This window comes from Pseudorasbora parva, chromosome 7 (assembly GCF_024679245.1).
Source record: "Pseudorasbora parva isolate DD20220531a chromosome 7, ASM2467924v1, whole genome shotgun sequence".
In the NCBI taxonomy this organism is placed as follows: Eukaryota; Metazoa; Chordata; class Actinopteri; order Cypriniformes; family Gobionidae; genus Pseudorasbora; species Pseudorasbora parva.
In genome coordinates, this window is record NC_090178.1 from 15,728,069 (window position 1) to 15,743,462 (window position 15,394).

General features: G+C 36.3%; 1 protein-coding gene across 2 annotated transcripts in view; it reads right to left on the minus strand.

Moving 5' to 3' along the window:
- Positions 1 to 10,269: 10,269 nt before the first annotated feature.
- tgfbr2b (transforming growth factor beta receptor 2b) overlaps positions 10,270 to 15,394 on the minus strand; it is a 32,535-nt gene continuing 27,410 nt past the window's right edge. For both annotated transcript variants that reach the window (XM_067448289.1, XM_067448290.1), the window contains 2 exons: positions 13,713 to 13,840; positions 10,270 to 10,960 (listed from right to left, as the gene is read on the minus strand). In XM_067448289.1, the coding sequence (XP_067304390.1) occupies positions 10,772 to 10,960; positions 13,713 to 13,840 (317 nt within the window). In that variant the 3' untranslated portion in view covers positions 10,270 to 10,771. The remainder of the gene's footprint in view (positions 10,961 to 13,712; positions 13,841 to 15,394) is intronic.

Here is a 15,394-nt window from a genome sequence, read left to right on the forward strand (position 1 = left end):
AAACCTATAAATACTGCAGTGGGAATTAAATATTGCCATGGTCAAAGGAGCTTGGCATTGTGGAAAGAGCAAGTTCAAGATGCAACCATTTAAAAAAATAAAAATAAAACAATGTTTAAAATGATGTGTAGTCACATAAGACATCAGGCACACAAACGAAAATAGGCTACTTACTGCATACACAGTTTAAACTTTTTCATATCTTTCATATCTGTCCCACATAGGACATAATTGGACGTAAATTAAGTAACCCTTTAACCACATGTATAAGAAAACACTACTGTGTTGACACCATGTGCAGTGATGGTGGTTGCAGATAGTAATGACACTACAGTATAGGCCCTGAATTGTGTTTACCAATGGTCAACAGAGGGCAGTGCAGTTCAGTACAGAGTCTGCCAAGCACACATTTGCCCAATATCAATCACTGGACTAAAACAAAGTCAAATCCTTAGATCTTACAACAAAATGGTTTGATTTAGTGGTTTAGTCTGGGAACGGAAGAGTTTAGTGTACAAGCATGTCCGTCGAGCAGGCCCCAGATTGCAGAAATGCAAAGTTTGGGATTTGGGATTGTTGCAAATTTGAAAAGATCACTGCTGAAATGAGCAGACTATTTATTTCTTGTTTTGCTTTGGTTTTGGTGGTTTATCTCACTTGTGTTGTGTTTGATTGTCCTTTCAGCCTGGCTTGTAAATATGTATATATATATATATATATATATATATATATATATATATATATATATATATATATATATATATATATATATATATATATATATATATATATATATATATATATATATATATATATTCTCATTTGTGACATGTTTGTGTCACCTTTTGACCTAGTTTATATATATATATATATATATATATATATATATATATATATATATATATATATATATATATATATAGGTCCTTCTCATAGTAGCATATGTGATAAAAGTTTATTATTTTCCATAATGTAATGATAAAAATTAAACTTTCATATATTTTAGATTCATTGCACACCAACTGAAATATTTTAGGTCTTTTATTGTTTTAATACTGATGATTTTGGCCAACAGCTCATGAAATCTCACAATCTCACAAAATTAGCATATTTCATCCGACCAATAAAAGAAAAGCGTTTCTAATACAAAAAATACTATATGATTGTGCGTGAAAATCCCAGTAACTGAGGAGATTGTGAAACACTCAGCACCCGGCTGGCACCAACAACAATGCCAACAATGCCTCAAAATTGCTTAAATCTCCTTTCTTTCCCATTGTGACATTCAGTTTAGAGTTCAGGAGATTGTCTTGACCAGGACCACACTCCTAAATACATTGAATAAACTGCCATGTGCTTCGTTGATTAGATAATTGCATTAATAAGAAATTGAACAGGTGTTCCTAATAATCCTTTATGTGAGTGTATATACACATGCATTTATATTTATGTAAATTATGATTTAAAATGAGTTATCCTGTTAAGCATGTCAAAGGTTACCCCCCCCCAATTAAAAAAAAATTAAACATAGCTTTATCAATAATTTTTCTTTCAACCTAGCTATATAAATAAATAATTTACATTCAAAATAAATATTTATCTTTTGTGTTTGTCTCTCCTTTTGACCAGGCTCATATATAGGCTACATAATACAGTATACAGTATTATTGTTTTGCAACCGCCAAATCCACTTGTTTAGTGTTTGAAATAAATTAAAAATAAACGTAAAAAATGATCTCAAAACGGCATGAATCTAAAAAGCCTAATGAAGATTACTCAAGATAATACACACAATATTTAATTATAAAAACATGTATTTAAACAACATTATATTAATTCAAAATTAGTTTATCAAAATTAAGTATTAAGTATTTAAAGTTCCAAATATAGATTTATTTGTTGAAGATATAGATTTTTTGTTTGTTACAATTACAACCCCACAGAGTCATTTTCCCCAGTGTATATGAATGTAAATTATGATTTAAAATTATAAGTTAACCTGTTAAGCATGTCAATGTCAGAAGAAGAAAATGTTTTAAAAATATATTGCACAAAGAAAATGAAGTCAATTTTGGGACCATTCTAAGTTTTGCATTATAATGAACTTAAGCACTTCTTTGTTTTAACATCATTTCAGGTGTTTCTGCCGTTTTCACTAGAGACTAATGCACCATTATTTAAAAATATTTTTATTATGGGATAAACTTACCCCTACATGGCACTTAAAAGGTCATTTTATGTATTGGATTGGGAAACTTTATTAATCCCGTTATAGGGAAACTGATTTGCCACCAACTTCGACAATATAACCATCAAACTCAACAAACAGTTAACACAGATAAAATAAGAAACTATGTATCATCTAGTATCAGCTACACTTTACTCCAGGGTTTGGTTACAATAGACTATATTTAATTATGTTCAATTGAGATGAAAATAGTCACAAAATATCATAATAGTATTAAAAATAGGCCATTTGACAGTCTTCTTCTCGGTTTGATTTGTACTTTTATGGTCCAAAGATCATCTAAATTATAATAGAGGCGTAGTGCTCCAACTGGCCAGCCTGTCATTATCCCAGCTCCTTCCAAATGTGTTTGTTTGGAAGCAAGTATGACAGTCTGTTGTGTCTTTGAGCAGTGTGCACTGTTCCCCTTGCAGTGGTCTATCTCTTATCTGTTGTTTGATCTCTGTACCCTCGGGTGGCGCCAGCGATCAAAGAGCATGATGAAACGCAGCCTCATGGTGGCTTGCTACCGAAGTACAGGGGAAAAAAGGTGAATGTCTTCAAAAAGATACTTATCAGTCACCCAGCACATGGCCTAGAGCCCACCACTTCTACTTAACTGCCGAAAGAACTGGAGAAGAAGACCCACGGAGACTTTCATGGCATTTTGTACATTTAATGTGCCAGCTTTGTTATGGTAATGTTTGTGACACTCAAGCAAAACCTGAAGCTTAACTTAGTAAAAAAAAAGCAGATATCAGGGAGAATGAGTGAATGAATCAAACCAGCCAGGTGAATCAACTCTTTAAAATGGAATTGAACACTTTTATTCAGCAAGTGCATTTTATGCTTAAAAGTGTATAGGATTACATTGTTTAAACCACTTTCAACATTGTTTGCACCAAATCAGCATATCAAATGATTTCTGAAGGATTGGGTGAAACTGAAGACTGGAGTAATGGATGTTGAAAATTCTGCTTTACCACCAAAGAAATAAATTCCTGTTTTAACCCTTGTCATGCATTAAAAAACTGCATACACCTTTTGGACTTGTCAAAAAGTCATAACTCTTTTCAACTAAAACCATTGTATCTGATCAGTAAATTCTATTTATTAAATTCTATTCTATTTTCAGTAAAATTATTTGTGCAAGAAAATGATGGGTTTTTATTTGAATATATCATTAATAAGAACATAATCTGAGAAATACCAGTATGAACTCCACTGACTTTAATGGATTTAATTAAATTCCTTTAAACTTATAACTCATAAGTGTCGATGAGTCTCATGAGTCATGACTACCCAGAACAGTCTAAATTTATGAAACCACATTCTTTTTCTAGCAAAACTATATCAATATTACTTGGCTAAACTTTTACTTTCAGATAAAAAGAGGATAAACAGCCTGAATATCATTTTTATTCTTCAATGATTCATAGGTGGCAGCAGAGAGAAATGTGGAGTTATTTTTTGAACCTTCTTTCCTTTTTCAAATTTAGACAATAAGATGAACTTCCGAATGCAATTGTTAAAATAGATTATTTTTATTTTTATGAATAAATAAAGGGTTATTTTGTATTAAAATAGAAGCAATATTATTTTAAATTGAAATAATATTTCACAATATAATTTTTTGATCAAATAAATGTATCCTTGGTGAACACTGAGACTTAAATCACTATAGTTAACTTTTTGGACTTTTGCCTTAATAAACAGAATTGCATGCGTCCTGCAGAAGAACATTAGCCTGACAAGCCAGACCCACATCAAGATGTTTGGTCTGGAAACTCACCATAGACAGGGCTCAATCCGAGGGGCGGGATAAACGGTTGTCTTTCAAACTCCCTCTGCACGCGATAGGATAGCGCTACAACCAACCAGAGCAATGAAGGTGAAACAGAGCTCGTTGATAGATTAAACATTCGCCGTATCCGGTCAGCTAAACTCCGAACACATCTTCCTTTTTAAGAATGACTTCTGTGCCGTTCTTTGTCATTTTCTAAGAGAAAAGCTTAACTCCAAGTATTCCATAGTCGCGGTCAAAGCTGATTCGAAAGACCGCCGTTCGCCAGTTTCTGTGTTTACTAAGCACGCAAACGCAACTCGGCCGTCGTCATTATGGCCCCGCCCACCGACTCTATACACGATGTGATTGGCCCGGCAAGAGTTAGGCGAATACAGCTCAGAAGGGTATTGAGAGTTGCTAGACGACACTCGCGGGCAGATTCGATTTGCTGCCACTAGGGTGCGTCTAGATTTCTAGGCTAGAAGAATATTGTAGCCGGAGCTACTTCTCTCTGTTTATATCCATGGCGAGTCACGCAGGTACTGGGCTCCCCCGCAGCGCTGCCGACCTGAACCGGAAATGGATTCATGACTCATGTAAATTTTTAGCACAAAAAAAGTTACATAATATTGTTTAAACAAACAAAAAGACAAAAAATGTACAGGTATTTTTAACAGTACTGGAGCCTTCATATGTCCGAAGAGTCTTTCGTTTGATCAAATTAATAAAAGACAGATATGCTGTACTGTTTATAGAAAATAGCTGAACTTGTGAAAGCATGCAGTGGGCAGGGCTAAAGACTCATGAGCACACACATACTCCCTGGATAACTTTCAATTGACTATACGTGTTGTTTACTATATATCCACTTACACGCTGATTGCCAACAAAACAGACACAAACTGCATCCACTGTTTCCTTAACGCTGGGTTATTTGGGAAGTTGAACAATATCTTTCCCTCACAACCAGAAACACACTTCAGTCAGGTCCACTTAAGTCAAAAACATAGACAAACTTTTAGTCAACTTTTTTATTGGCATATTTTGCCAAATTTACATTTGGCAATATGGCTTTGTTTTAAATTCCCCATCATTTTCATAAACTCTATGAAAAGCCAAGACAGGGAACAACAGCAGCTTTTGGGGACAACCTTTTAGGCAGCGTAAAACCCCTATTGAGAGCAGAGCATGCAACCAATAACAACAGAATGACTGTTTCTGAGAGGAGCTGGGGAGGAGGTGGGCTGCAAAGCAGCGTGCAGTAGAAGCAGCCAAGCAGCTACAAATAGGCCTACTGAAGGAGTGTATTTGGCATGCTATTTCGTTATTTGGTTTATTAGGATTGACGATTAAAGCTACACTATGTAACTTTTTTGTCCGCTAGAGGTAGTTTGATGATGGCAAGTTTGAGCTCAGAATCTTGGGACATGTGGTTTTCACCTCACAGCCGGTGGAAAGAATCAAGATATGACTCAAATGAACAAAATATATAACACCGGCCTGGTGGTTTTTGGATATTTTACTGCAAAAATACTACATAGTGCACCTTTAACTAAACAATGAAAGATAGTCAATGTATCAATCATGATGTATTATGTACAATGTATGATGAATCTAACTTACTGTGCCCAATAATGTTATTGTGTAGGCTACGAAAAATTACCATATGCACTTGTTATGAATTCCTCACTTCACAAGAAGTCTCTTTCACAGGCACATATTTGAGGTCTCGTAAATCTTTTCTTTTAGCATATATTTATACATTTTAGTACTCAAGCTATTTGCAGGCATCTCTGAAAATGGAGACTAGAGACTAAACTGTTTACTCCATCTCTCCACGACAGAAAAAAAAAGTGAATGCAGTGCACTACGGTTTCCTCTGGTCAGCTCTGCTCTCTCTAGAACACCACAACAACAACAACAAATGCCAAGACTCGGAACGGGCCCATAAATCCTATTTTGAGATCAGTGCCACAGAGAGATATTTATAGGCCTTCAGCCCCACAGATACTGGTTTATTCCCCTGTCTGGTCCCCCCCCAGACGTTCCAGTGGTTAAGAGGCTAAAATAGTAAAGAAACAATAGACACTAGGGAAAAGAGGGATGTTGAGAGAAACAGGGGTGTGTCCGACTGCCTGAGATATATAAATGATCCGTCTGAGGGACTCGGCAGTCTTCGTTTTCTCTGTCATTATGGTCACGGCAGTTCCCGGTCATGAATTTCAAAACTCTCACTCCCAAACAAAGCCCAGATAAACCGCTGTACTGACTCCAGTGTGAGAGCTCAATTCATACAGCCTCTCGCCACAAAAGAGAGTCAAAGAGGAAGATTATTTCACTCAATTAGACAGCCTGCTGCCCCGGCTCACACTTAGGAACAACTGAGAATGCAAGGTGCAAGACTTGATTTTATAGAAAATCAGGTAACACTTTATTTTAGTGTCCTTTTTACATAAATTATGCTCAGTTACATGCAAATAATAACCCTCAAGGATGGTGAACCCTAATCCTAGGAACCCTAGGATGGTGAACCCTAATCCTAACCCTAAGTAGATGTTAATTATTATTGCTCAACACTTAAATGTATAATTACACTGTAACAATGACACCTTAAAATAAAATGTAACCAAAATAATTTTAAATTCATAGAATAAAATAGCAATGGACTGATGTTAAATAATCTGTTAATTCTAATTATTATTTCATAATTATTTGATGTTAACATGAAACATGGCAATAAAGAAAAATATCAGATATTAAAATGATGTTATACTAGCCTGACATGGTCATACTCAATTCTAGTCAGAATATGAGTCTGAAACTGCACCATTGGGCTGTGATTATGGTGTGTGTTTCAACCGAACCAGAAAAGACATCAATTGGATAGACCTACAACCAATCAGAGCAACGAAGCAACGCATTGTCAAATGTCAACAGAGTTCAACTGCACTGTGTAGCCCAGTCCGCGTTTTTTCCCCACGGGGTTGTTTTCTATGTCCGCGGGTTGAAGCGACTATTATGTGATATATAGACCCATGAGTGCGAATTTAAGCAGGCAACCTTACCAAAATAACACACATTTTATCCCCCAAATGCCATTTTTCCCCCGGAGAACCCCCCGAGAAGCTATTGTTTAGGGCTAGTAGTTGGCGGGTTTTGTTGTAAAAACTTAGCAACCCTGTCTGCACGCGCACTGGAATGAATGATCTTTGCCAGTATTGTAAAAAAAGAAAATAATTTAATGATACACCGAGTACTTACCCAACATGATCATCATTTCTGAGAGAAATTGTGATGGTGAATGCATATACAAACAAGCTCTCCGTTTAGGATTTGAAAAAATATAATCCAAGCCCTTTTGATGACGTGCATGATTACGTTACTGTTGATCATCTGTCCGTCATCGGCTAAAGCCCGCCCTGATGATATCATTGGTCCGAACAGTTTCTGTTTGGGGATAATTACTCCTCTATGGAGCAAGGCCAGACCGAACTGCCCGACCTAAAAATGTTGTGGGCGGGGATAAAAATAAATTTTTTCCGGTTCAGGTCGGCAGCGCTGCGGGGGAGCCCAGTACCTGCGTGACTCGCCATGGATATAAACATAAAAATAAATAAAAATGTGTTACATTTACAGTGTTATATACAATATATAAGGTTTTTAAAGACTGACTTGTGTTAGAAAATTCAAACATGAGTTTCTTTAATTAAAATTAAATATAAATATTAAATACAAATCAATAACTTAAACTTATTTTATTTCAGATAACCCAAATAGTTTAAGTACTAAAACTTGAGCTGGTCAATGACCTGAAAAGAGCTGCGACCAGCGTTTCCAAGGTTACTGTTGGTAATACACTAAGACGTCATGGTTTGCAATGGTTTCCCCTGCTTAAACCAGCACATGTCCAGGCCCGTCTTAAGTTTGCCAATGACCATTTGGATGATCCAGAGGACTCATGGGAGAAAGTCATGTGGCTTTAAACGGACCTCTGAGATTAGTCACAGTGCAGGTGCATTTATACGGAGACTTGATTACACACAGGTGGATTCTATTTATCATCATTAGTCATTTAGGTCAACATTGGATCATTCAGTGATCCTCACTGAACTTCTGGAGAGAGTTTGCTGCACTGAAAGTAAAGGGGTCAAATAATTTTGAATTTTTCAGTTTTTGATTTGTTAAAAAAGTTTGAAATATCCAATAAATTTCATTCCACTTCATGATTGTGTCCCACTTGAAAGTTGAAGGGGGCCGAATACTTTCGCAAGGCACTGTATATATACATATATATGTGTATATATATATATGTATATATATATATATATATATATATATATATATATATATATGTGTGTGTATATATATATATATATATATATATATATATATATATATATATATATATATATATATATATATATATATATATATATATATATATATATATATATTGGATTTTCTTTTGAATATATTACCCACTTGCTGCTGTAAAAGACATTTTCTCACAACAATTTTTGCTTTAGAAACAGCTAAAGGTGTTCTTGTAGTAGAAACCCTGAGGCTTATGTACAGAAATGCAGCAGTAAGTTCTCCAGGGCATATTTCACTACTGATTTCCATTGAAGAGGTTTGTTTCCCACAGCACTGAACTAGTGCATGTGTGACAACTGGTTAATGGAATGTTTGTTAAGGCTAATTAAAACTGTTGCAACCAGCGGCGATATTACAGGTAATATTTGGCTGTCAATCATTATCTATATAAAAATAATCTTCACAAATTTCCCAGGCTGATAATGGACCTATAGATCCAACTCATAATTCAAATAATAGTACTACACAATGAACAGACTATGTTAAAGCTGCAGTCCATAACTTTGTTTAAGAATGATCCAAAATCTGTTTTTGAGGAAGTACATAACTAGCCTATGTTCAAAACTGTCTCCTCACCTTAGTCCGATTAACAATGGTAAGCTTGTAATAATGTGTAAACAATTAAAATAATTTGCTTGGTTTGATGTGATAATAGCCAAGCGATCATTAGATCACCATTGGCAGCGTAATTTATTGTAATGCCTTTTTTTCCTCAGTTGGTCTGAACAAAAGTGACAAACATTTTACTTGTTCAGATGATTTTTTTCTGTGAAAATTATAATTTTGGTCATACTTCCAAGATTCATCTGTAAAGATAATAATTCCGCAAATAACTGCAATCGCAGGTTTCACAGTTGTCGACAGAGGTAAAACTTACGGACTGCCGCTTTAAAACGTAATAAAAAAGTGACCCATTTTTTGTGTCAATACTGTACATAAATGTATTTTTTAATCATCAAAGATTTACAATATATTACATAAAAAGTAGTAAAAGAGAGGCACAATTCAATATCCAGGATATGTGAACATATGAGACATTTTATGATTTCAAAATACTGTTCGTTTAACACATTTCTTTCGGTATGTGTAGGGCTTAGCGATATGACCAAAGAAAATCATATCTCTGTACTCTTTGGCTAAATGATAATATACGGTATATATACAGGCTAAAAATCTGTTTGGCGTAAGGCAGCACTTGTTCACTAAAGTCTGTGAAGTTTTGCGGAGACTAGCTCACATCAGGCTCGTCCAGTCCTGACAGCAAAATGCATGACCTAACATTCTTACAGATGGAGATTATACCTGTAAAATGTAAGTTATGCACTGAGGAAAAACACCACATCAAATACATTTAACAGCAAATGAATCTGTCAGAGCACCTGATGAGATAAATCACTGTAGGGCATGCGCGTTAACTATATCAAGCTATTATGAGTCTCATGCCCAAATTGGGTTATGCACTTTCGGTAACACTTTAGTGTAGGGTCCAGTTCCCACTATTAACTTGATGCTTATTAGCATGCATATTACTATGATATTGGCTGTTTATTAGTACTTATAAAGCACACATTAATTCCTTATTCTGCAAGACCTTATTCTACATTGCTAATCCCATCCAATACCTAAATGTAACAACTACCATACTAACTTATTATAAGAAATTAGGACTTTATTGAGGCAAAAGTTGTAGTTAATAATTAGTTAATAGTGAGAATTGACCGCACATTCCACATATCAGATGCGCCTGTGATATCACACTACTGAATATAAACATTATTGCCTCATCCTATAGTTTATAAAAATATATTGATATATCATACAAACCTGATACACCGCCCAGCCCTATGAACGTGCAGCATATTCGTCCCTTTTTTTGACTCTCTCAATAGTGTGTTTTTTTATGTCAAAAAGCAGTATTTACAACACACTTTTTTCTTTGGCTAACAAGCACAATACATTTCTCGGTAAAAGCAACACCAAACATACATTACAAACACACGCTAGTATTCGAAGAACACACTCATGCACACAAACACACAAATCTCTCACCCAACACATTCTTCCATAAATCCAGAAAATCCTGAAGTGATCGGTAAAAAGTCTTACAATCTCCTATGAATCTTTAGTGTCAAGGCAAAACATTTTTCCTGATTACTTTTGGCTCTTGGCCAGCTGTCAGAGGAGAAAACCAGCGTCTGTCCAGCTCCTCTCGCGCGGTAGCCTGACCTTCCTCAGTGTGAGCTATGAATAATCTGATAAAGTGCATGAATTCTTTGGTTATGAAACAAAGCTTAATGAAAAGGCCGTATTCTTCCACTCCATCTCACTGGAAGGATCCAAACATTCAGTTTTTGCAGAGAGAGTGACCTTTCTCCCCCTCTCTCTCATTTGTCATCGCTCACGCTCACAGAGCAATCTTCAGGAATCTTCTCTTCAGAGCTGCTGCAGGTGGACAACTTGTCTAGGTCGTCGTCCATGTCGTTGAAGCGCTCGGCCACACACTGCGCCGTGAGCCGGGCCTCGGGATCGTGGTCCCAGCACTCGTTGATGGTGGCACAGACTGTAGCTACACCCTGGAGACAAAACACAAGTGTTTGTGCATGCATTTGCCTAAAATACAGTTTTATTTTAGTCAAAGTTTTTGTCTTTTGGTGAAAATGCCCTTTAAATTCAGTCAAAATGTTACTCAACTATATCTATCTTTACCAAACTAATAAACTATAGCTATAGTAGTTGAGCTAATCGACAATTTTTGGTTCAACTTTGGAACTAAACTCTACATCCCTAGTGTTTTTGCTCTTTAAATCTCTCTTTTTGTTGGTATCCATTACCGTACAAAAGTCTGAGGTTGTTTTGTCAGTCAAACTAATAAGAAAGAAAATGTTTTCTTAGGGACTATTCACACAGAATTTTTTTTTTTTTTTGGTTAAAAACATGAGATGCAGGTCAGTTAAGCGGCGGAAGAAAACGCAAGGTCAAGAGACATTTTTAAAAGTTTTATTTTAACTTGAGGGCTGTGTTTTTAGTACGCCGTGTTATGCACGAGATGCAAACACGTACATCTAGCAATGGAAAGCCAATTGAAAAGTCAGGCAGTGGAATAGAAACCTGTGTTCTGTGTGAATTTCCCCTTACTCAGTATCTAACCCTTACAAGTAAAAATATCTAAACATACTTAAAACAAGACACGTTTCTTATATTCGCCAATGCTGCATTTATTTGATCACAAATACAGTAAAAATAATAACACTGTGAAATATTATTACAAGTTAAAATAAATGTTTTCTATCTAATATTTTAAATGTGATTGATTTATTTTGATGGCAAAGCTGTATTTTCAACAACGTTACGCCAGTCTTTAGTCCCATTACCCTTCAAATAGCTCAAATTGAAATTGCGAATTGAAAATACGGCCAATAAAAGTGCGTAATGTCGCAATGACTCCGATATATTGCAGAAAAGTTTTTATGCTCGCATGAGATGGTTTTTCATGCAATTCGAAAAAGGAAATTTTCGCAAAACTGCAACGAAAACGTTTTTTTTTTTTTGCATTTACAGGTCACCTGTCGAACGTAAAAGTCGATCATTCTTTTAAATGAAGCTGTATGTTTGGACAGAAGCTGAGATGGAACTCTTTATTAAACTTATAAAAGACAATAGAATTACAGAAATACTGAATTCTAAACAACAAAGAAATGCCAAAAATTATCATTAGGACCTTGAAGCAGATATGTGGGAGAACCACCCACAAATACTTCATATGTGTGGCTGCTACCAAGTACAAAGCTCTTTCCTTGCCATTAATGCTTGGGTAACATAGCTACGTCTCCTTCAATCAAAAATAATGGCTAGTGCGGAGCTGGGATATACATAAACCTACAAATATACATGGGATAATCTTATTCTATATATAAATAATGTAATGCATAATATCATCTATGGCAACAAAAGCAGGTTTTGGATTTTCTTTTGAATATATTACCCACTTGCTGCTGTAAAAGACATTTTCTCACAACACTTTTTGCTTTAGAAACAGCTAAAGGTGTTCTTGTAGTAGAAACCCTGAGGCTTATGTACAGAAATGCAGCAGTAAGTTCTCCAGGGCATATTTCACTACTGATTTCCATTGAAGAGGTTTGTTTCCCACAGCACTGAACTAGTGCATGTGTGACAACTGGTTAATGGAATGTTTGTTAAGGCTAATTAAAACTGTTGCAACCAGCGGCGATATTACGGGTAATATTTGGCTGTCAATCATTATCTATATGAAAAAATATTTACAGGTCACCTGGCGAACGTAAAAGTCGATCATTCTTAGACGAGATGGAACTCTTTATTATACTCATAAAAGACAATAGAATTACAGGAATACTGGATTCTAAACAACAAAGAAATGCCAAAAGTTATCATTAACCTGGCTACTGTCACGTGATTCTTCATAAATCTTAAATCTTTCTAATATGCTAATTTGCTGCTCCTTAACATCAATTCAATGCATCCATGCTGAATAAAAGTATTATGTTCTTTTATTTTTAAAGAATCTTACTTGCCCCAAACGGTGGTATTTTATACTGCCCAGCCGAAAAAAAGGTTGCCGTTTGAATTTAAATAGGCAAATGCTTAAGAGTCAATGATTGGATCATTATTGCAGTGATTATTATGTATCTAGCATATTATATGTTTTTTATAACAGTACTTCTAACCCTGATTGATGGAGTGTGTAGCTTTTCATTTCTCAAACAACCATGTAGGGAGACACATCATGGCCATATTCTAGGATGATAATGTCAGAATTGTCAGACCAAAAATGAAAGCACCTCTTGATGGAAATAAATGCTGTGATGTTATTTCTTAAGAGGTGCATCGAGTTTTGGTCCGGATCTTGTATTGATAATGCACTCTCTAATGTCTCCTTCAGCACATCCCAAAGACTTTCAATGAATTTAAGCATGTCTAGGCCATATTCCAGGACATGACATTGTCGTCCTGGAATATGGCCATGATGTGTCTTCCTACATGGTTGTTTAAGAAATTAAAAGCTCCATCAATTAGGGATAGAAGTGGCAATTTGAACTATTGCCAAACATGCTAGAAACATAAAAATCACTGCTATAATGATCCAATCATAGACTCTTAAGCATTTGTCTATTTAAATCCAAACAGCGACCTTTTATTTTGGCAGGGCAGTGTATAACTAGCTATTTTTCATAGGAGGATTGTAAGCTTTTTCCAAAAGCTCCCAAACACAGTTAACGCAATTCTCTCAACTAATATGCTGTCTTTTACCATGTTCTGAGATCAAAATACAACCCTGTGCTCTTTTACCTGGTGTTTCATCCAGCTGTTGGGGATCTCTGGCCTGCCCCGGTCTCGTAGCACATTGTCTTTCATGCTCTCCACACAGGGGTGCTCTCGGACTTTAGAGCCAAATGGAGGTTCGTAGTCTTTAACCTCTGTGAAGACACACAAGACAATCAGATTATCAGACATATAATCCACCCCATGACAGCATGAAGTATCATTCTTGTAGAGCATTTCAGAATAAGTCGTGAGAAGTACTGAGGTTGGAAACCCCTAAAGCTGGAACGCCGAGGGAGGGGGCTTGTTTCATATGCTCTGGTCTTTCTAATCACTACTGAAAAACCTAAGCTATAAATGCGGCAACTGGAGAGAAATGAAACAAAATCAGTTGCTCCATCAGAATGCCAACAATAAACAATGCTGAGTTTGTGGGTAATTTGTTTAGTTGATGAAAACAAATTGGTGAAATACGAGGCTAATCAATGGACAGCGAGCTCCAAAAACAGACGTTCCAGACCTTGTGAAACTTGCAGCTGCAGAGCCCCAATCATATATCTGTCTTCAGCCTCCATAGCCAAGTACTTGACCAGAGCCAGCTATAGATAACACACACAAACATGGGGTGCGAAACAGGAAAAGAAATCTGCAAAAAACACCAAAGCCTCCCATAAAACGGCGGTTATTGCACTCCTCTTGGCCAATATAAAATCCATTACAGCAAATGATGGTTGATGAGTACATTTATTTTAGAGCGGCTCGCTCTTGATTGGAGAGCGTGCTTTGTGGTTCTTGCCCAGCACTCTGGGCCCACAGGAAGGGGCTAGGCCAGCATGCAGCTCGGGACAGGAAGTGGAGGACTGTGATTGGGACCCTGCGGAGAAGCTGACTCCACAAGCGAACGCATCCTGTTTTTGACAAGTGGAACTTCCCCTGTTTCAGCTGTTAAACAAAATACTCCCACCCCTGCGGTGCTATTTCTGCTGTCCTCGGTGCCCTGCGTGTGGCTCTGTCCTGATGGTGGTAAAACGGACAAAATTGGAATTTAGCATGCATGCAGTCCGTAGATGAGGACACATACTGTCCGCAACATTGAGATCACCTAGCGTCTTTCTTTTTTGGTCTCAGTCTCTTTTTCTATACATTTTGCTTCGCTCAAGAGGCCAGGCTCCACAAACGCACTCGCTATGTGAGGAATTCCGTGGTTTTGGGAACAGATGTCCTGCCGACTGAGGCCTCCCTCCCTGGGCCCAGCTAGTGCTATCCAGGGAAACGCTTTTTTACTACAGTTTCCCCTTTAGATTAACCGTCTGCTACCTTCACAGACCTGCCTATCCAAGTCTCTGTCTGGGAAAGTGTGCAAAAAGAAGGAGAGTTTAAGGGTGTTCTTCATTCTTGAGCGCTTTTATATCCCAGAAGCTGATATTTTATTAAAATTAAAAACTTCGGCTTTTTTCTTTTTCTTAAATGGTATATAAGGTCACACAGTAAAGCTCTCTTGGAAAATTTTCATCATCCCTTCATCATTTACTTTAGCTACATATTTTTGTCCCAGACAAGTATGAGACGTGATGTTGAAAAAAAAAAAAAAAAAAAAAAAAAAACATGGTAAATTAATAAGTTTGAAAATATAATTTGATTGCATTTTAAATGCTAAGATAAATAAAAATGACACGTTATAGTATATGCCAGACTTTACACATTAAACC